The 23,725-nt window shown below is 43.5% G+C and overlaps 1 protein-coding gene across 7 annotated transcripts in view; it reads right to left on the reverse strand.

The window, feature by feature from the left end:
- Positions 1 to 18,636, reverse strand: part of EPHA5 (EPH receptor A5) — a 210,249-nt gene extending 191,613 nt beyond the window's left edge. For all 7 annotated transcript variants that reach the window (XM_088056749.1, XM_088056752.1, XM_088056748.1 and 4 more), the window contains exons 1-2: positions 18,551 to 18,636; positions 3,741 to 3,805 (exon numbers count right to left, since the gene is read on the reverse strand). In XM_088056749.1, coding sequence (XP_087912875.1) covers positions 3,741 to 3,779 — 39 coding nt within the window. In that variant the 5' untranslated portion in view covers positions 3,780 to 3,805; positions 18,551 to 18,636. The remainder of the gene's footprint in view (positions 1 to 3,740; positions 3,806 to 18,550) is intronic.
- Positions 18,637 to 23,725: the final 5,089 nt, after the last annotated feature.

The raw sequence follows: 23,725 nt of genomic DNA on the forward strand, positions 1-23,725 counted from the left end.
TTTGCTCACACTTTAACAGATAAAATCAGGTTTAAGAGGTGACTGCACAACTGCTGCAAGTTGCTGAACCCACATGGGGCAGCCAGGAAGCCACACTACTGCTATTTACTTACCCTTCAGGGAAAAGCAGCAGAAGAAATAAGAATGTCCTTCTCCTGCTCAACAGCTGGTTCTTCACACCAGGAGGCATTGTTCCAAAATCCAACTTGGCCATAGCATATTTCAATCATCTCATTCCTATGCATCCCTCTGTATTCCTTCTGAAGGAAGAGGGGGATTTTTCTTACCTTCCATGTGCATGGGGAATGTGAAGGCCAATGAGGCTGCATGGATAATGGCCACCACCCAAAGCAGTACCAAATAAGTGCCTCGCCAGATAAAGCACTTCAGAGGACACCCTTGACTGAACTGATTGTCTCCCTTCCCATAAAACCCACTTCTCACAAGAGGAGCCAGCACACACTGTTCAGCAGTGGATCAAGGTCTGATCTTGGGGAGACTTAAGCAGCTGCAGTGCTTCTTCATTTGATATGACAAGCACAAAAACAGGTCTGTCTACCTTTAAGCCTGATCTGTCTCCAGGTTGGAGAGTCAGTCTCCTTCCCATACAATGCTGCTTTCATTTCGCTTGTTAGATCACATTTTCCCATTGTGTTCAGCAAAAACGAGGTGAAAATGAGACTAAACAAGGGCAGCTGGACCTTTCTGAAGCATGCAATGTTTTAAAGATTCAATACACAAAACTTAACATGGCACACAGCTATAATAGAAGTTTAGACTATGATATCTACAAAGGATCTGCCAAAAGCAAATTCATTTGGCTTGCCTGGAATTCTTATCCCAGTTGTCTTGGTAGGGGCTTTTTGTGGGGTTTTGTTTGTTTGTTTTACATGTGGAAATCTGTTTTCAAAACCTAGCAGCTTGAGCCTTTGTGATATGAAGATAATTTCTCCCAAGCACTCGCATACAATGCCAAAGACTAAACACTTGCTTTTTTTAATAGCAACTGTGCCCCATACAGTCTCCTACTTCTAGCAGTTATGGTTCTAAGAAAAGCATTTAAGTTCAATTAAGATTGTAATAATAAAAAAAAATAAAAAAAAAAAATCAAGTGTAGTACCAGCAACACTGGAAGAGTACCAAAGTATCTTCAGTTGGAACTGCACCACTGTTGAAAAGTGATTGCACTCCACAGGATCCTGTTCACAGCAATAATAAAACACCATGCATCAAAAAGTTTACCTCAGAACATGGTTTGCATCTACACACTCTGGTGTTGCCAAGTGTGACACAACCTGACATTTTTGCTCCTTTCCTTCATGGGGGGCTGTGCAGACAAATACAGGGACCTTAAAAATTTTCCTAGGAGAACATCCTGAGATAACAAATCCGTATGAGAATGCCTCGAAACACATGAGAATGCCTGTCTCTGATGTCAATTAAAGCTCCCTCCTTTTCCAAATTCAAATCCTGAAGTGAGAGTGAGTTTAAATACTTACATTAGGTAAATCCTGTAAAAAAAAATTAAGCAAAGAGGGTGTAACTGCAGCATAGCTGATTGCAGAGCAGATACAGCAGCTAGAGAAGTAACTCTGGGAAGACCTTTCCTAGTACTTATAAAATACTGCAAATATATTAATCAAAAGAAAAAGACAGACTAACCTCTCGGATTATTATGATGTCCCATGAAAACAAAGAAGATTAAGACAAGATTTCTGGAAATTTGAAAGCCAACTGCCTAATTCACTTTTAAATACAAAGCAGAAGTCAATTAAAGAAAAAAAAACTTCTCCCTGTTGAGTCAGTAACCTTTAATTTGGCATTCCTGAGTGTACTTCTATGTGCTCTTTGGAAACTGAGCTTGTAAATATAGAAAGGTTTCCCTAAATAATGAAAAGATACAACTGCAGCTTATGTGTAGGATAGTTAGCTTTTGATTTACTCATCTATACATGCAGATCCAGAAGTATTCTGAACTTCTCGGTCCTGTTTTCCTACTGATATTCATTTAAGGACATTGGGATGTACCAGAGGATGTTCAAAAAGTTAAAAAAAATAAAATCATCCTTTAAGAAATGGATATTGGGATCTCTATGGTGCACCATGGCACCAAAGTATTGCTCTGCCAGCACTGGTTATTCTGATGCCCACACAAGCAAGCTGAGTAAGTTTTACTCTCAGCTTTAAATCAATAGATTTTTTAAAAAAAGGTTATAGACTAACTGTAACAGGATTAGATCTTGGAATGAATTGAAAATAAAATCAGATCCCTGTGTAGCTTTCACATCCCTGCTGTAGGCAGTGCCTGTAAACATGCAGCTTGTGAGTCTCACACACATGGATTGAGGCCGCCGTTTTTATAACCTTTCACCCATACAAAATATATGGAAAGACAGACTTTAATTTACTGTCTAATACATACATATATACATATGCATATATATATATAATTTTTTTTCAAGGTTGGCTGAATTTTATATAAACTCCATCTATATAACAATCCAACTGGAGTCCAAGACAATTATGCAGTCTGTTTCATCTGGTGACTAAAATTCTGGAATAACACATTCCTGAGACTTGCTCTGTTGGAGGGCTCAGACATGCAGCATGTCTAACTTAGGATGCTTTCTCACCTCACACAGTGCTCATGGCTTTCAGGAACTGACAGGAATACCCAGCATGGTGCAGAAATCAACCTTTCAAGACTGCACCAAATCTCTGTCACAGTACAGCTTTGCGGGTGCCCCAAACCAAACACCAAAAATCACAGCCAAGACTGCTCACCGTCAGGTCAAGCAGATACACTGGAGTGTGTCAATGCATCTAAACTCCACCATTTATTTCAACTATAAAATTAAGAGGCCAGGTTCTTTCAGCTACAGCATCACAAGAATGGGTCAGGTTGAAAGGGAACACAGAGGGCTCATCTGGTCCAACCTCTCTACTCCATCAGGGCCATCCCAGAGCACACAGCACAGGATCATGTTCAGAGGGTTCTTGAACTCATCTTCAGTGAGGGAGACTCCACAACCTCTCTGAGCAACCTGTTACCCACACAATAATCAAGTTCTTCCTCATGTTCAGGTGAAACTTCCTGTGCATCAGGTTCTGCCCCATTGCCTCTCGTCCTATTGCTCAGCTCCAGTGAGCAGAGCCTGGCTCCATCCTCTTGGAACCCGCCCTAGTTGTCTCAGTTGTCTCTTTTCAGGATGAACGGCTCTTAATATAGGTAATGGTAAGAGACAGAGGCTCCTCAAGGTGCTTAGAACCCAACTCCTGTTTCAGTGTAATCAGGTCCAAGAACTTTACCATGAATCTGAGATGTATTTGTGAACAGCCTTGTTCATTTAAAGCTAACAGTCATCTTCCAGATCTTGCTTTTCAGAAGATAACTTCCAAAAAATTGTGTTCCACATTTACCGCAAAGGCTCAAGAAAACATCCAAGAATTTATAATTTAAGAGAAATTTAAATAACCACATGGATTTTCTTGATGAGGGGGGAGGAGGCTGACTCATGATTTTTTTTTAATACTTGTGGCTGGCTCTGCTGCAAAAATAAATCAATCCCCTAGCCATACAGCTCCATTTCTTCAGTCACAGCTTGTTGTTTTATTTATTTCTTTCCCTCCACTGCCGACAAATCACTCTAGAGAGTTTTTAAACCCAGTAGTCTACTTTCCGGATGGAAGCAATTAGTAAATTCTGAGAGAGAGAAGGCAAAACAAGAGCAGAGACTTACCCCATTTTTTGGGTAGGCTATCCATCCAAGATCCCCCATTACTGTACGTGAGTCCAGTAAATTCACTGAAAATAAAAGAAAAAACCTGTTAAAGATGGACAGATCACAAACTTCAGCAGATATTTCAAGGTGTGGATGGCTCTGGTAAACAGATTGTTTATAATTAACCAAGGAAGCTGGATTTCTGTAAAGCAGAATAACAATGCAAGAACTCCTCTAACAATGAGGTCATACAATGAAAATAATTCTATGTATGCATTAGCTTATTCCTTTGAGACCTGCCACAGAAACCAAGTTGCAAGTGCACTGAAGATTTGTAAAATCCAGATCCTTCACATTCTTAGGACCTTGATCTTCTGGGGGGAATAAGTACATCATGCACTCTGTGTGTTTGTGAGTATACACAAGACATACAGTATATAGGTATAAAAATACAGTCACAAAAATCTATGCATGCTAATAAACACATTCCTTCTAATGTGACAGGTATTCTTTGGCATAATCAGGCCCTTAGGACAAAAATGAAACAAGAATTTAATTTCTGAAGTATTATATGTGCAAGTATTAATCTCATCAGGAATCTGTTATTTTCTTCCTCTTCCACATTTTTCTCCAAGTCTTTGACATCTTCATTATAAGCTATGCAAGGGATTTTTTTTTGTCTACACACAAAAATTCATGAGTAGTTTTAAGTCACACAAGCAACAAACAATCTACATTAAACAGCCAAAAAGTATTCCCAAGTTTGTAACATTTTTTTCCTCTCCTATTACCTGAAAAGTCAGAGGTGACTAAACATACCCAAATTTAACTCAGCTAAGAAAAACTGTAGCGGCTTCTGGGGTTGAACTTTCACCTCCTGTACCCAGGGTTCTAAATCTCCTAGGCAGAAGATTGCCTCTGAATCATCAATTGCCATCCAAAATCTCAATTTAGGAGCAACTTTCATTTACCTTAACAGCACACTTCATCAGATTACAACAATCACTCAGCATATTTGTCTGCATAAGACCTCACTTTTTGTATTCATGTCCTTCCTGAAAAGGCAGTGACTTCCCTGGGTCTTCAACTCCTGACCCCCACCCTGTGTGCTCTTTAAAAATCTCACTGCAAGTTTTGGTAATTGGACTTTCAAGACTGTCTAACACATGATTATCTAGACCAAGAGTAAGCCTGAAAAGGGTGCTGAGGCTCTGTGCTCTTTCCTTTAGAACTGCAACGATGTAGGTACTTAAAGATTGAAACAGAAGAAAAACAAGCAGGTTGCATGCACAAATTTGAAGAAGGCACGTATCATAACTAACCCTCAGGGCTAGAGCATTTATGGAAGCACAGTAAGAAAATCCAGAAGTACACTAAACAGCAAAGCTTGCTCCTTTAAAATAATAAGGAATATTTAAAACCACATGAAGACTAAGCAATTTATTTAGTTTGAAAGAAACCAAAGTTCTCTAAATCAATTTGGTCTTTATCATTGTACTGCACTGAAGGCTGACTGCTGTAGTCCCTCGTATACCAGGCCAAAACACAAAAAAATACAACACAGAGTTCCCACATCTGGCAAACACTTGTCTTAAAAGTGATTTGCCTATCCAGATATTTTCACAATGTATGCAAGTATTAATTCAGGACACTATCACAAGGCACACATGTCCTGCCTGGTCAATTAAATTTTTGTGATGTTGAGCAAAACACATTTGGTGGCTCAGGGTTTTTATTTCTGGATTGCTTTCTCCTGCCAGGAGAGGAAACAGTTGGAGGCTGTCAGTGCTACCAAACTACAGGACATGTGGTGGAAGCAATACTCAGAGACTACACTGGACTATATTCACAGTAAGTAAACATACAATCAGGCGGCTCTCCACCCCAAAGCCCACACAAAATAAAAGTACTGCTAGCACCTACCACTAGGTATGTCACCCAGTGTCACCATAACCCATATGTAATGCCCAGTCTTTCCCCTTATGAAGTCTTCAGGTAAAATGGTCATTAATTTCTCCTGCTTCAGCTGAAGCCAAGCACTGCCATCCAAGTGCTCCTGAACTACACTGCATTTTCTTGGGATAAAAAGAATGACCCTAAAATACTCTTCAAAATAAGACACACCTAAAAAACACATCCCGTATTATAACTGTATACTATTTTAAAAAGCAAGAGACAGCAGTGAAGTTGCTAAAATGGCAGGTTTACTCAAATTCCTTCTATTACAATCACTGTAATTAAACTGTGCAGAACAGTATATTCCTGTCGTTAAGTTGCAATGGATGCAAAACAAGTATTGATCTACATTGTACAACTTAATTAAAAGTTGTCCTGGAGATGCTACTAATGAATGTAATTAGATGCTGTGTTTGATGTCGCAAGCTTCTTCATGACATCCTAATTAAGGAAAAAGCAGAAAAAGTGCTTTATGCAAACATCAGATCATAAAAAGAACATGATACAACTAAATATTGTATTATCTTTCTATCAATGACAATTTTTAAATTGCTGTTATTAACTTCAAATTCAAAATAATTTTCTGCATATGAAAAGATAATACAGCCCATTCAACTCTAAGTCAAGTCAGTGGGAATCTTCTGACTAGTGAGTCAGCTAGCAGAGATGAATACTAAATCCCCAGCTAGAAAAGACTCAGTTCTTCTCATATCCTCTCACATCTGCATAGAGTAAATTAACAGGATGGAACACACCTTTTGACAGGCACCATGCAGTAACTCAAAACTCAAGGAAGGTAAAAGTGAGGAGTGACTTGAAGCTGTCCCTGGGCTGCTGTGGAGAGCAGAGGGGCTCCCAGCACAGCTCTGTAAGGCACAGCAGACACAGACTGCCCCACAGGCATCTGCTCAGGGCTGCTTCCACACTGTATCATCAGAATCACTGCACTGCATCAATCTGCTCTGATGAATATATTTAGCCAGTAACCTAAACCACCTCCAAGGACAGAGACATTTTGCTTTGAGAAGCCCCAAAATTCTAGTATAGGAACACAAATTATCCCTCGTTCTTTTGAGATAGAAGGTGTCTGCATATTCCCCACCAGTACCCTCCCCAGTCACTTCCACAGGTCTGTCCTTTATTTGCATCATTTCCAGGCCACTAGCCCACCTGAAAACAGGGCCCCTGCATCCCCCACTCCAAGGGGGGTGTCTCCTCCAAGAGCCCAGGTGAGGAGTTCCCCATGGCAGCAGTGCATACTTTGGGGATGCTCTCTCAGGCAGCCTTCCTGTCCTGCACTGCCAGAGAGGTCACTGGAATGGACACTGCTCCCACTACACGAGCCCAGACAGGCTCAGCACCACCTCTCTTCCCACCACCTTCCAGCCTGGCAGGAACAGTATTTTTGCTGAAATGGTTTTTATAAAAAAAAAAAAATGCTGATTTGGCCAGGCTGGAGAAGAATCAGTGAGCAAGCAGCAGGTGAAATAGACACCTGGAACAGAGGAAAACAGGAACAGAACCAGTTCTTCCCTATTCAACCTGTGATGACTGTCAGCATGTATTTGGCTGTGGCTGTTTAATAACCAAGTAATCCAAACACTCAGCACACCAAAGGAGGTAATTCAGGAACACCTCCAGCTACGTGTGCAAGGCTTCCATACTTCAAAAGGTCTAGTGCCAGCTCTTGTGCAGCTGGTGACTCCTGGACTTCGCCCCAGCACTGCCTACTCCACAGGCATAACCCAGAGCTGTACTCGGGAGCACCTGGGATACTGCAGAGCTAACCCTGCCAAAAAGAAATCTCTTCGGAAATTACCAGCAACTCTGCTTGGCCCATAATCTTAAAAGGCTTCAAAATAACAGAACTCATTTATTCCCACTTCCTTTCGCCTCAGCACAAGCTAGTTTTATCTCAACGAAAAAGCAAGAAACCTCAGACCCCATAAGCACACACTTAGCACCTGTATCTTTGCCAGCAAACTTGGAAGACAATATATAATATTTTTTGCTCATCTCCACCATCAGTGCATCCATCCCACAAGCCCTAATTATTTCTAATGCTCAGTCAAGGGGAACACAAAACCACACAGATCTATATCATCATTAACTTCCATGCCTTCAGGGTAGGATAAATGATGATTAAGTCTAAAGTCATACCACAGCCCCCTTTTTTTTCTTTTTTTTCTAATACAGAATAATAGCCTGGGGAGTTTGCCTACACTCTTGTTCTCAGACAGGCTGGTTGCTACAGGTGAGCAATCAAGTTAGAGTAAAAACAGACGTGATCTAAACCTTTGCCCTGAACTCTAGCCGGTGAATTAACAGTGGTTTTTCACACGGAAATTTCTGTCGGGGAGCCTGGATACCGCTTTATACTCAAATGTCCTTGTCATGGTCATACAACTGGCATTTAGCAGCTTAAGCACTGCTGCACAGGGACCGTGCCTGGGAGGAAGCACGTGAAATGCCAGGGCTGATGGCATTCAACATTGACCTAAACCAACACTCCACAGCACAGCAGAGCTCCCCACCTGGCACAGCCACCTAAAATATGTGGCAGCAGTAGCTTGCCCAGGAGAAAGCAGCACAGGCCTGTCACGATGTAGCAGAAGCCACCAATTCATGGATTGTTTTGATCACACCACTGAAGTGAGATGGCTCCTCTGGCTCTGCGCTGGAGCAGGACCATCTGGAGCATCTTTTTTTCTTCACTCCAATTGCAAGTGGGGAAAAAACTAACATGCTAAAAATCAAAAATGTCCCACTAACAGTCTAGAACACTGAGTATTTCCAATCCTACCAGCTACACATCCTCCTGCCATTTCAGTATCTAAATATCTTCCAGGAAATCCTTCACTGCTTACTCCAGGGCAAAGTCTCTGTAGGCATACAAAAAATGAACTCTTCAGAGCTGCTGTGGTCTTTGAGCTGATTTCCCATAAATCATGCACTAGAATAATCCTGCTTTAAAGTAGCACCATTTGCAAGCTAAGGTTTACCACAAGGCATCCAGTATGTATAACCTAAGAATAGGCAGTATAGCAAAAGCTGATGGAATTTCTATCATGATAAAGCCATACAAATCTCTTTTTTATTTTATTTCATTTCACTGAAACATACCTAAAACAGGAGGGAAAGAAAATCCTCTTTGACCCTAAAAACCACCTTCCATCAGAAAACAAACAGGAGTAAAGAAGCCTTCCTTAAAGCCTGCATAAATATTTCAAAACATCACACGATTTCTAAAGTAGCACTTTTCTAAACAACAACACAAATAAAAATCATTCGTTTTTAGCAACTGAAGGAAAGCTCTTCTTTAATGAACTTGTTACAAACTGAACAGGTGATCTGAATGTTATTTTTGGTAGGCTGAAGCTGAAGTCCATTATGGAAGAAGGCACAGTCATGATCCTACATCCTCCTCCTGCAGCTCCACTGCAGGGCACGATGTAGCTCCAACCTTTTCGTGGGTGGTCAAGGTATTCCCAGCTCTGCCCCAACACTCACAGCTCGTGAGAACAGCTACATTTAAAGAACTTGTGAGAAACCTCTCACAGGAAGACTCACTGACAATTAAGCATGAGGTGAAAGGCTCTGCTGGATGGGGTCAAGTCGCAGGACAAGATGTGACAGCAGCGCTTTGTGCTTCGTCAGAGTGTCTCCTGAATAGCATCACGGACTTTCCACCACTTTTTCACACCTGTACTCCCCTCTACCCAAAGGAGGGGTAATAGCTGCCAACACATCATCATTAAGAGAGCTGGTTTCTCTTTACAATGCATACATCCCCATCCTTCCTCCAGTACTGGCAGGGGTCACAGCACTTCCAAGACACACAGATAATAGAGGAATCTTCATCATCATCACAGTGAGTCAAAGCTTTCCTGCTTCATAAATCTTCACTGATTTTATTGCAGTTCATTGTTGCAGTTCATTCATTTTCCAACAGTTTTTCCTGCTGTGCCAAGTGTTTCTCTAGAAAGTATACATCCAAGGTACTCCAACAAGCGACAGTCAAAAATAACCCAAGAAAGCAACAACAAATGAAAAAAATCAAACTCTCAAAATAAATCAAGATCATCAGGGAGTAGATGCCTTGAATTAATTAGCTACAGTGAGTAGGGACAAAACACAGAGGCAAAGAACCTCTGAAATATTTCCATCAGTGGAAACAAGCTACATCAGAGTGCAAGCTGTAGCAGAACCTATTATTTATAGCCCACTGGAGGAGGAAAGTATACACTACTTAATGAACTTGCAAACTAATATTAACTGCAGATTTATAATTTATTATGTTGGCTTCATTCTGATCCAAGTTATCATGATTCCCTTTTACAGCAAGAGCCAAAATGCTTGAATCTGCATCACAGATTCATAGGTTTTTAGCACCAGATGGACAATTGCAATCACAATATCAACCAGAGAATTTAATCCAGTAATTTCTGCATTACATCTGTAATTTGCTTGAACACACTGTTTACAAGGGAATGATATTGCCCTTTGACAAAGTTCTTCAGGTTGGCTGCTTTTCCTCACAGGCACAGAACCAGCTGTAGCACCAGGGAGAGAGACTCAAAACTCACTTTGATAACCAGACCCACTAAAACAACCAGAAAATTGATGATTTTTTCCTTACAAAGATTTCCAGTCGAAACAAGAGGCCATCATTTGCTCTTCCTGCCATACATCACTTAAAGGAAGAAAGTGGCTGGAATAGCCTGACACCAAAGTGCCTGGAAACTTAAAAACTCCAGTAATGGTTTGCTTTCCTTTAATGGTCAACACTCCTGTTCCCACCAAAATCACCATTAAACTGAAAAGGGTTTATTCACCATGAAGAAAAGCCAGGAAAATGCTTCCATCCTCACTCATAAAATTCACTGGAAACAACACTATACCAACACAACAGATTTCTGAGCTGGCTGCAGCACCACTTTTTGGGTAACCATCTGGGCAAGTATCACTTTACGACTAAGAAAGAAAAAGCAGCTTCCACGGAATGTAACATGCAGCCAGCACCTGCAACCTGACAACCAGCCTGCATGGAGAAAAAACACCAGTGCTGTCCTGCAGGCCAGCGCTTCCAACCATCTGCAAGCTATTGAAGTAGTTTCTTCAAGACCCTGCTTAAAGCTAGCACCTTATCAAGCACACACACAGTCAAACCAAATGTTAGCACCCCAAAAGTTTCTCAGCACAACCAGAACACCTGCAGAGCTGAGGTAAAAATCTCACCTTCTTCCCTAAATTAACAACTAAAAGCAATATGGTCTCTACAGTCTCTGTTCCTAAAAGGTGTCCTAAAAGACACAGAGATCAAATTCTGTTATGTATATAACTAAACTGAAGAAATTTGGCACAGATACATCCAGATGTGGCAAGGCTGTCAGCTTTCACCACCAGTGGACTTGCAAGACCTCACTGTCCACCACCAATAAAGCCTTCCTGTTGACAATAATGACTACTCTGCTGCCACTGAATTCATTCAAGTAGAAAATAAAAGGCGCTGACATAATGCTTAGCAAGCATTTGGGAGAAAAAATAAATGTTTAAAATGATCTATTGGCTTTGCAAGGGGGTTGACAGTTTATCCCTTCTATTTCTGTTAAGCAAGAGGGTGGAGGTTGCTAGTGGGAACAGCACATTGTCAACACATTTTAGTAAGAAATTGCTTTTGAGTATTAGTAAAGTAAAGATGGATAAGCCAAAATGACTGGGTTTTTTTTTTTTAGAAATTATCTTACAAAAGCAAGTATGCAGATAATTTCCCTACGTAGTTTCACTGTTTTGGGACACGCAAAACAGCTTTAAGCGATACGAGTCCACTCAGAAGCACCAAGAAACGCTCTTTACTGATGCTGAATAAATAATTTTCTCTCAGGTGTTCCTCTATCCCCTCTGGGAATTACAAATTTCAGACTGGTTATTCTGATCTCTTTCTAAGGTGAAGTGATCCAGGTTAGAGAAGCCAGTAGTTAACAACTTGGCAAAACACTTCACTACTGCCCCCTGCACCAAAATGACATGAAAGCCTGCAAGCCCACAGTTCTATTCACTCTCCCACAGGTTCAATACCTGCCACACAATCACCTAAACCCAGGAGCTCTCAGTTCCTGAGGGTACTGTTTGTTCTCCATGCACATTCCCAAGGCACAGTTTGCTGAACTGATGCTCAGGAGCTTGCTAGCTGGAAGACAGGGGGCAGGAATCCCCTTCACCCTCAGGGATGCCAAATCAGCTCACAGGGGTATTCCCAGACCTGCTGTCACAGTATATACTCTATCACCTTCTCCAGGAGGCATCACTCATCCCTCCAGCCAGTGAAAGGAACCTGAGCAGCTCTACTTGGTCAGTCCTCCTAACATACCTGCAGCACAACTCAAATACCAGGGAAGAGGGAGAGATCAGGAGCGTGTTTTCCCACCAACACCACCCCCGGTGAAACAGCATGCACTGAAATGTTCCCATGGCAATTATTCTGGCCCAAAGCATCTTCAGCCCTCTCTGCAAGGCAGAAGCAGGAAGGCTGTGCTCACACACACAGCCCAGGGCAGGCTGCAGCTCCCAGCACCCTTGTGCGCAGCAGGCAATGTGCTCTGCATCTCTGCACACAGCCACCCACCCATCACCCACCACAGCCAGCAGCAGTCAGGTGCTGTGCATCACAGCGCTCACATCTCCTCCCCACTGTCTGCTCTGGACCAGCTTCCTTGCAGGAGACAGGGATAATTGCTTTCCACCTCCAAGAGGATAAGCGCATTAAACCTTCGGAGAGGTTCAGATAACGCACTGACCAAAGCCATGGCAAATACCAAAACTGAGACTCTAAGAGATATAATAGGTCAAAGAGACAACTCAAAGGGTAACAAATCCCTAGAGAAAACTAAGCTACTGAAGGCCAGCGCTCAGGTTTGCCAATACAGCTGGCTGTGAAAGCAACTGGGGCAGCAAATGCTTTCACCTGTCACCTCAATGTCCAACTAGTCACAGAGCAGAGTGAGGGACAGGCACAACGTGAACACAAAGGACAATCCAGCTCTCCATTCTGCCTGTGCCAAAAAACAGGCACATCTTAAGAATAAAATGTATTTTCAAAGGGGAAAAAAAAGAATTCTCCATAAGCTTTTTAAATACACAGCAATTTTTCTAGCAGAGATCAAAGAAACCAGTTTAGTGAAGAGAAAGTTAAAAAAAAAATTTGCTCATTCCAATGCAATAATTAACATGGTATTTCTGCAACATTCTCTGAGTACAGAAAAAAACCTAGTTCTAGTCTGTCCTGGTTGAAATGAAGCCTCATCTCACAACAGCACTTATGCTCACTGAGAAAGATACACTTGTGACAGATTTCAATTCTGTGTTTACATGTTTTACTATAAGAACAACATTCTTTTTTAAACATTTTTAATGGACAGCAATAGGTTGAGTATCAACTGAAGAGCTGAGTGAATACTCTTTCCTCCACAGCAGCAAGCACTTAACTAAGAAATTCAGTGCTTCTACAAAGTGACCAATCTCTGTGCGTTTGGGGTTTCTCTCATTTCACTCTTATTCCATATACAAATTTCAATTTATTCATAAAGAAGTGAGAATATTTTTTTAAATTGCAAAAATAGTTTGTTTTCTTTTTATTTTGGGGCAGAGCTTAATTTCCCTGACATCCCTGAGCAATATTTAAAGCTCATCTCTACTCAAGTATATGCATACTTTCACACTTAGAGGAATGGACCACTAGAAATGTAGCTCCAAGTTAGAAAGTCTGGGGGAATCTAACAGACACTTGTCTTCTCAAGGCCCTAAAGCCAACAGGGTGCAACTCTACCACTAAGCTGAGCCAATTCAGCTGGACTTTCCCAGGTCAAGGGTTCTGAGCTGGCTCAGCACATGCTGGACACCAGGATTCCTGCAGAAGCAGCATGGATATCCTTGGAACAATAAAGCAGAAAACCAGCAAGAACAGAGTGCAGGGTATCACATCATAAGCTGCCCCATCTTTCCAACTTCTGCCAGATTTTATGAAATCCTGCTCTTACCTCACCACTCATGCCTCCCTAAAGCCTGTTGCAAAAAGCTTTTTCTAGTGCAAAGAATAGACATTTCACCATGGGCAAGATTTTGTTTTCTTATTTAGCAGAAAGAGAACAGCAGACATGGAACTGGACTGTATATTGGAGCTAAGAAGTGAGGCAATGGTGGGAGAGTTAACAGTGGAGAGGGAAGAACCTGTCACACAAGCCCACTAACTTCCCTTCCTTCCATGGTAGCTGCCAGTTAAGCCCTCTGTATACTGATGTGCAAATAGCTTCTTTATACATCAAATTATAGAATCAACATTTACCATGTTATAAGCAGTCAGTTACTGTTTGAGACAGTTTGCCTGCTTTCTACTATTTATCACAATTTTTAAGATAAGCTTCTAAAGGAAACAGGCACTATCTTGGAGTCAATCTTTGCTATTGTTTATTTCCCTTTTTTAAAATGTGTCATTAGGCAGCAATGCTTTTAGTCATGTACTTAAAAGTGCTGAGTTTCAAATGTTGTTTTACTGTCAAAAGGATAGTAGTTCCATTTTAAAGCCATGACTGAGTCATTCTAAACCTCTTGAAAAGCCATAAATCACACATCAGACAGATCCCAAAAAGACCATTAGACATGAGCTGTCCTTCCTCATACCAGCAATTCCACTGCAGTAAATTTAAAAGTTAATGGGACTACTCCAGTGAGTAAAATAAACACATGGCACTGAGGCTATGCTCTGCTCTCATGGAAAGCACACAGGGAACCATTCCAATACACCAAATACAGAACTGATAACTCCTTAAAGCCTCCTTAAGGCACTGTGAGCACACTGAAATAAATGTGTCCAGACTTACCTGTTCTGCATACACAAGGCATATGCATGCTAGCAGCACTCAACACCTACAGAACTACACAAAACACTATAGCTGTGTGAATGCATGACATACTAAGCCAAGCTACTAAGTGTAACCTAATAAGCAGAATGTTCTGAGAGTGTGTATTTTTATCTGAAGCATTAGACTAATTTGAATTCATTGATATGAAAATTAAAACTATTTTCCCACCTGCTTTTACTACGCACAAAAAAAAAAAAACCTTCCTGAAAAAGACTTAATTCACTAATTAAAGATAAACATTGTGGTATTACAGATAAATACGCATTTATCCACTGTGCCATGACACAGAAATTATATACCACTATGAGACAACACATACACACACAAGTCAACACACTGAGAACAGGTAGGCTCATTTCAGGCTCTGGCATGAATAATTTTCAAATTACATCCTTCTTTTATTTTTGCCAGCACAAGACCCACCCCTTTAATTGTACTCATTTATTCATTCACTCAAATAAAAAACGATACATTGAGATAAAGCAAGCTTCAAAAAACCCTGAAAGAATTAAGAGGGAAAGGACTAAAGCAGGACTTCATAAAAGATAATAATATCCTTCTAGTCTTAAAACAAATACAACACATTCCAAAGATCCATTTTGTCTTTCTCACCTTTATCTATTTAAGCCAATGTCATTCTTTCAAACTGCATTTCTTTTGATTTCTTTAACAGTACACTTCACTGTTAAGCACTGCCTCATCAGCACTTCTGCTGAAAAGCCCTAAAATGAAATATACTTTGTATTTAATTACAATTATGCAAATATCTTGTGGAATTACTTTGTTACAAGCAATCAGATATAACGCATTCCATTATTTTAATAATTTGCCCACATGACACTTTTTAAGGTCATGTAAGTGACGATCAAATGTGATCTGCAAACATCTTCAAAATCCACAGGCGATGTGTAACAAATCATATAGTTTAGGGTGAAGGGGAGAGTCTTCAACCAAATCAGTCATTCATTGTGTTTCACATAAATAATTTACACAAGCCACTTCCCAAACCCTAGTACTTACAACAGAAAGATTTAAAACACATGCATTTTTAAACCAAACGCAGTGCAGGAAGCCCAGTCGCATATTGCAGGGCTGCCTCTTGGACCTTATTATCATAGGGAATGCATCTTAAAGCAATAATGCACTTCTGGAATACCAGCACTTCACAGAATTGTGTGATACTTCCATGGTGCTCCTTGGACATCAGGACTAATTTCTGGATTTTTTTAACATTACTCAAAGCAAAAAGCAAGTACTTGGTTTTTACAGTGAACTCTGGTAGAGTTAAAAATAATGGCTGAACAACACTTGAAAATGTATGAAATAGTATTGAGTCTTCATCTTTCACTACATGTTTTGCTTTTAACATACAAACTGAGGAGAGGTGATTAAAATAAAAATCTGGTTTATTTCGCTATTATAGGAAAGGCTGGAGAAAAACTAATTCATTTTTCCCAATGTATATCTTTCAATCCATTTTTGGAGATATCTCTAAAGGTGACGAGATTTGTGACAGAGGTTGGGCACTCAACGCTTCTCCATAAAATTGGCAGGAGCTTCTGAAACTCGGCTGCCCATGCAAAAAGCTACTTCTATGATAAGGAACTAAAACAATGAATTTACTTTCCCCCACTCCCTAAATCATAACCTAGATTTTTAAAGCATTTCCCCCTAAGTTCCCTCCACTAAAGGGTAAAATAGAACATCACATACTGTGAATTGTTAACTGCATGTATTTTATCTCATGAAGTTCTTGGGAGTTACAGTAAGATTTAGAGAAACGTGATGCAGGGGTAAAGAAAAAAATAAAAATATCCTGAGAATTTGTCATCATCTATGCAACTACTTATGTGCCTACACAGCACAGGGCACTGGCTAGTTGTTTAACCATGCTGAGTAGGATGAGTGATAATAAATGGAAAATAAACCCAGAAAGCCCAATACTACCAACTTTTGAAAACATTATTCACCGGTCTAAGATGGCTACCTCCATCTCAGCAAAAGTAAAGTTCCCAAGCAGCCAAAGAACTAACCCCAGGGGAGAAGCTCTCCCATCAGAGCCCAGAAGCAGCCAAATGAATTTTTCAAACCCAAACTGGTGACCAGTGTCACCTGGCACACAGCCAGGCAGGTGGGCTGCAGCGCCCCAGGTTCCTCAGGCTCCACGCACTGCAGGGTGAGCCATCCCCGGGCACGGAGCTGTTCCGTAGCTACTGCCAAAGGAGACATGCTGCGAGAAGCACTTGTCAAAGAACGCTTGTTTACAAATAAATCTCGTCGCTGTGAAGGACGGCACTTATTGAATAAAGTTCAGGTCCACAGTCAGACCCCTCCTAGCAGCAGCCTTTTAGCTTTGCATTTACTGAAGAGATGGAAATTAGATGAGCAGCAGTCAGAAAAGTAGCAGCAGAGACACCGTGAAGCAAGCGCTCACGCTGCTCATCATTACTGTAATATTCCCCTGCAACCTCCCTGTAAAGATGCCACTAAACCCATTTGCTAGGCAGCTTCATTAATCCTTTCCAGTAGTTTCCTATCATGCAAAAGTCCTATTCGGCAGCTGCCTGTTCACGCAGAGCCACCTCTGTGCTCGGAAAACGGTCCCATTGACTCAGTCGGTAATACCCAGCTTTTCCGAGAACTGGCAAGGATGACTGAGACGGGGCTCGGAGCATCTGTTGGTCTCTCAGCACGGTATCATGGCAGACTGGCTCACACAGGACAGCATGCTTCCCACAAGCAGGGTGAGTAAACAGGGAAAGCCCTTCTAAATCAGCAATGCCATCTCAACAGCATTGCTCCCAGGGGTGAAATCATCTGAGATTGCACGGGGGCAGAAGGATTGGGCCCACTGTTATCTAACCAAGGCAAAGCCAAACCATTTCAATCATCTCCCAAACCAATGCACTTCCTGAACATTTGATATCTTTGTACACAGAGGAACAGTATCTCCCCCTTCCTCTGCACTTTTTTTTTTTTTTTTTTTTTTTTTTAAGAAAACTGCGATTCACATTATTCTCGCTCCCAAAAATAAATTACAGCTAGCTGGTTACCTCGGGCCACATCTTTGAAATTCTGGTACGGTTTTCCTCTACCAACCTCTGCATACCTCCTCCTCCTTCTAAAGGAGTTTCACAAATAATTACGGTGCATCACGCCAGCCTGCTTCGAGCCGCTGGCATCCCCTGCAGATGCTGAACTTCTCCACCCATTGCTTTCACATTACAGCCTGCCCGCGGATCCAAAAATATTAGGAAGCCCCAAGCAGTGCCCACACCACGCACGGAGAAAAAAAAAAAATCCCAGTCCGATTTTAAAGACTGGAAGCATCCTGCTACACAAGAAGCCTGGACGCGTTTTTGGCCATTGGCCTCACAGAGATCAGAGGTACAGAAAAATCCGTCCCCAGCGGCCGCGCTCCGCTGCGGGTTACACACCGCCACCGCCGCGGCTCCCTCTCCTTCATACGTGTATTTTAAGCCACGAAGTGAGCGCACTGCGGCCGGCGCTTGCAGGGCTCCCCGCCGGGAGCCTGCCCTGCCCCGCCGGAGCCCCTGCCCCGTGCGAACTCGCCCGTCCCGCTCCGGCCGCCGCCCCGCACCGCGCACCTGTGCGGCCCGGGGCAAGCGGCAGCGCCGCGCACACATCCATCCCCCGCAGAAAGGGAACACACCCGCCGCCAAACGCGCCCGTGCCCGGGCATCTCTGCACACCCACCCGTGCCAGCCTGCCCGCGCCCACCGCCGCCTCGCTTCGCCGGGAGCCCCCTGCCCCATCGGCGGTGCCACCCGCATCCCCGCCGCGGCATCCGCCTTCCCGCGGGCAGAGCCCGTCTCCGCTTCCCCCGCGATGTCCCGAAATCGAATCCGCCGAGCCTGAAGCCGCGCACCGCCGGGCAGCCGCCCTCCCGGGTGGGCGCTGCCCCGACGGCCCGGCCGCCCCGTCCCCGCTCACCCTCGCTGCCGGGGCTGGCCCGCAGGCTCCGGAGCGCGGCGCACAGCAGCAGCGGCAGGAGGCACGTCCCGGCGGGGGCCGGCGCCCCGGCGGGGCCGGCCCCGCCGCCGCTCCCCGGCGGCCCCATCCCGCCGCCGCTCAGCACATGGGGCGGCGGCCCCCCCCCAGCGCTGCCCGCCCGGGTCGGCTCAGGACGGGACGGGGCGGGCTGGCAGCGCGGAGGGACCCGCTCCCCTCCGCCCCCGTCCAGCCGCCGCCGCGACTGGGGAGGCAGGGGGCGGGGATGGGGAGGTGGCCCCGCGCCGCCGCGGAGACGCCCCCGACGGGGCGGGCCCGCCGCCGGCGGCACCGTGTGCGGGGGACGGCGCCATCCGCGCCTCCCGGAGCCCCGGGGAGCGGCGGGCACCGCACCCCGAGTGCCCGCCCGGAGGGGAGCCCCTCGCAGCCCCGCGGTGCCCGTGCGAGGGAGCGGGCGGCAGCGCCGTCCCTGCCAGGCGCCCCTCCAGCCCGCTCCGGGGGCACGGGGAGTGCCAGATCTCCCCGCAGCAGCCGCGGCTCACGGTGCCAAAACCTACACACGCACACCCCGGCCCAGAGCAGGGTAAGCCGAGATGTCACAAGGCTGGCAAGCCTGAGAGGAGGGCTCACCCTTGGCCAGGTAAGCAAAAATGCCACGAACTCCGTAATGGAGCCGATAGAAAGGCGAGTTTCAGGTGTATTTTACCTCAAGCCACCACCAGAGCACAGCTCCGAATCCAGCACAGCTAGTCTTAGAGAATCACGGAATATGCTGAATTGGAAAAGACCCGCAAGGATGATCAAGTCCAACTCCTAGCCCTGCACAGGACCGTTCCCAAGAATCGCACTATGTGCCCGCGAGTATTGTTCAAACATTTCTACACTGAGATGTTTTTACCTCTCAGAACCCTGGTTATCACCCAGGCCATCTCCCTAAAACAATATAATCCCCGAAAGAATCCTAGGAGGTTTATTTGCTCACACTGGTTCCTCGCTTGAGGGAACCTCTTCGAGATGAGCCAATAAAGACCAAAGCCAGCCGTGCGGGTGCCCAAGCAGCAAGTCAAGGTTAACCAGAGCCCTGCTCATCCCGTGCTGCCCCCTCCATTTCACCCCTGTTGATTTATATTATAAAAAGGTTAAACAAAGGTTGAGCACCTGCAAAAGGCTCGCCCTCTCTCTCCCCAAGAGGCAACGTTCAGGACTAGGGTTCCAAGCAAGTTGCAATTAAAAATATACGATCCCCACAGCCAGCTTAAAGAGGACAAATAGTTTTCAACTGGGGAACTTCAGATAACCTAGCTCTCTACACTGACATTACTCATCTTTTATTCCTTGTTAGCCGGACAGTGTATTTCTCTGGGTCTTCACACCATATGTACACCTCTGCTATTTCCATAAACATTGTCCTAAGCTGTTCACACGTATTATTTTCAAAAGTGTTGGCTCCTGTTGCAAGACGATTCTCTTCCTCAAGCTATTTAACATTTTTACTGCCACCAGGAGGACAAGGCAAGGACTGTTACTTTACATGAGGTACAACAGTAGAGTTGCCAGCCAGATGTGAAGCGTGGCGTGCATCTCTTCACAGCACTGCCTCAGATCTTCGCTATTTGAATACCCTCCTAGTCCGAAGTTCGAAAGGAGGTTTGCTATCACACTGCCCCTGGCGCATGGCTGGATCCTCAGCTAGAATAAATCACAGCTGAGAATGTCTGACCCCAGCCCTGCATCAGATTAAGGAGGGGAGCAGCACCACGGGGTATAATAATTTCTAGGGATTTGCCATCTGTAAAAGCAGTGTTTACTTTTGCCATCCAGAAATCAGGGCAATGCAGGGAAAAAAAAAAAAAAAAAAAGCAACACCGTGCTAGCACAGTAAAAAGGATCAGATGGCAAAGAACAAATAAAATGGCAAGCTGGATGGGCACCTCTGCTGGACAAGGGGCAAGGCTGCTGTAGCTAGTCAAGTCTCTTAGCAGAATCTCATGTCAAATTGCTGTGTGCTCCTGATTTTCAATGCTGTTTGACAGTCACTAACTGCTGTTTGGACTGCCAGACTTATAATTTAGAGGCATTTCAGATGATATGTTAGTGACATCTTAATTTTCTAGGAAACACTGAGATGAGCTTCGTATGATTCATAAGCTATTTAAGAATAGCCAGCCACCATGCTCTAGGCTTCATTCTAGCTGCTCTTTTTATCTTACAGGAAACAAGCTCCTAGTCCATGACATTTGTTTTGTTCCCCACCCTGGCTGTGGCACAGCAAGAATATTCCACCTCATCTCACTGGACATCATTGAGTACTGATAAAAAAAGGAAATGCTGCCTTATAAAGAAAGTATTGCCTTGTTCCCAAATGCAGTGTTTTCCAATTTTATGCACCTTACAATGAATCCTATCTGCTGGGGTCTCAGACTTCTAAAATTCTCCTCCTGGTTTTGACACCAATCATATTAGTAATCTACAGCAGGCAACCCCCCCTCCTCTCCCCAGATTTTGCCTCATCAGTGTACCCAGCAGGCTCTTAAAGAGAGGACAGAAATTCTAGCAAAGTGCTGCAGCATCCCAGCTAGCCTTGATGGGTAATCAGAGAGAAGCTGGACAATCTGATGGGATTCCTTCCAATTTCCCATCAAAGAGTGTATCTTCTATTGCTTTGAGCAAATTCACTGTAGAAATCACGAGGGGTTGGTTACCTGGCAAACTACTCAGGGACCTAAACCATCTCAGAATCATGCCATTTCTCCCCATATCCAGCCTTTATTTTGTCTTGGTTTCAAATTTTTATTTCTGCATCTCATTAACTTTTTCCTGCCCCTTACATTTGTCTTTTCACCTATGCAAACAACATTTCCTCTTAACCATCACTCAGTTAAGATCTATATCCTTTATATCGTTTTCTCATGAGTCATTCCCATTGAGCGGTAGTAATGCTGTTATTCTACAAAGTCCCTCCAGTTTTCCCAGCATCCCCATCATAACATTTTGCTCAGAAGCATAATCATACTAGTGCCATAATAAACAACTGTCTCTAAAATGCTTTTGAATATAGTGTCTGAAACTGAAATGACAGCTTTGCCCTGTGTAACTTGCCACTTCATATCTAATTTGCTGTCAGCTATTACATGTGTTTTAAACTATTTATTAAACCTGACATCTTTGGAGTTAGTGCATTTCTGATTATTTCATTTAGATATGCAAAAACTCATTTTTCCAAGTTTTATTTCTCTCCTGTGTAGGTAGTTCCCTTCATACAACTTCTGTGTTCTGACTGGCTTCTAATTCTGCATTGCCAATTCATTTCATTAGTGTGCTGTTTATCCTATCATCAACAGAATACACTTGAAAAATAAATGAGTCTATCCTTCAGATTATTTCAGCAACCAAAAACTGCCAGCCAAATCTATTCCCCATATCATTATCCTTTACTGAAGTGTAAGGGCAAAATACTTATTGCATCTCCATATTCAACAGGGCCTTCATCTGAGAAAAGATTCAATTTCATACTTTAAGTATAAACAATCGCACTAAAGCCACATCTTCATTGCAAAAATGGAATAGACCCACTGTAATGTGGCAAACTGTTTAATTAGTTAGGCATATAAGCATTTCCATTTTCCTCTGAAAAGTCCTTTTCTTTCAAGAGTCAGAGAAGATGACACCTTTAAGGAATACCTTAATGAAATCTAGTAATTTTGTTGTTGTTGTTGTTGTTTTTTGTTTTTCTCCCACAAGCTCTTTGAAACAGAAGAATTACCTTCTGTTCAAAAACTAGATGCATATTAAAAGAAAAAGCAATCCAGGAACAGCTAAGCAGCTTTGCATAGTAGATATATTTGGATTAGTACCATGACTGCAACTACAATTTGAACACAAAATGGCTGTTGTTCAACACACACCAGAGCAGCCTTTTCAGGCTGCAGAAGGCAATAGTCAGGGCCCCAGTGGACAAGAGGCAAATCAGTGCCAGGAGCCAGCGGGGACAGGAATGTTACAGAGCCAGTGCAGGTGGGCCACCCTTGGCCAGAGGAGCTGTGTCTGTGACTGTGCCCCTCGGGCTGCTGAAATCTTCACACTGCAGTGCAGAGAAAGGTGTTCACCACCGAACTGGTAATTTGCATGAAGAAAAATCAGCAAGTGGTAAATAAAGCATTGCCTGTGCAAGTTCACAACCCAGCCACTTGTTTGGTCTCAGCACCAATTTATCTTTTGCCACCCCCACAAGACACAGGAGCTGTTGGCAACTGTGCACTGAGGAAAATCTGCTCACTTCATTTACAGCCTGAAATTAGATCCAAACCCGTGAAAATACATGGGAGAAACATGTGAATATTTGTTTCAGTCAGAAAAGTCTTGGAGAAAGCATGACATTTCAGCCTGGCATTTTCTTGTGGAGTGCTTCATCATCAGCCCTCGGTCCTGATAAGAGTCCTTCCAAAAGCCCATGACCTGGCAGTACGCTCTCCCCTTTGCAAATGCCGTGTCACTGCTTCCCGCTGACTGCCTTACAGTGACCCCGTGGAGCCAGATCCCAGGCCTTAGCAGACCACTGCAGGCATGTTCCCTGTCCTGGAGGGGACAGTGTACATCTCTTCACGTGCCAAGGTGGATTAGATTGATCAGCAGAACAATCCAGGTCAGACATGGAAGTACGCACTTGTGAGCACCAAGAGGAGCGGACACAGCTGGCACCGCTTGCAGCCCACTCGTTACTTAGCGAGTATTGAGGTGTTTCTTTGCATCACACGAGGGGAGAGCATTAAAGGGAACAAATGAAATGGCTTTGCAGAGATTTATGGAGATTTTCTAATGCAGAAAGTGGAGCACAGGAGAAAGTGCAAAGGCTAATTTGATTACACTGTTAGCCCTGTATAAATTTAATAATGGACTTGCTTCCACATTTCTCATCATAACCTATTTACATGCATCCATTAACTGCAGTAGCTCTGCACCTCACACTCCTGAGCCAGTCTTCCCAACCCACCCCTGTGAGGAAGAGGAGCATTACTGCTCCTGCACAGATAGACTGAAGCAAAGGAGACGTTAAAGATTCAGATAAACATTACTGAATTGATTATGGCTTCTCTAGATCTGCAACAATGTTCTCTAAATACTAATGAAATTATCTTATTCTTCTATCAGAATAAGAAT

Source organism: Pseudopodoces humilis, chromosome 6 (genome assembly GCF_049639895.1).
Source record: "Pseudopodoces humilis isolate 2021_Gansu_Grassland_sample_001 chromosome 6, ASM4963989v1, whole genome shotgun sequence".
In the NCBI taxonomy this organism is placed as follows: Eukaryota; Metazoa; Chordata; class Aves; order Passeriformes; family Paridae; genus Pseudopodoces; species Pseudopodoces humilis.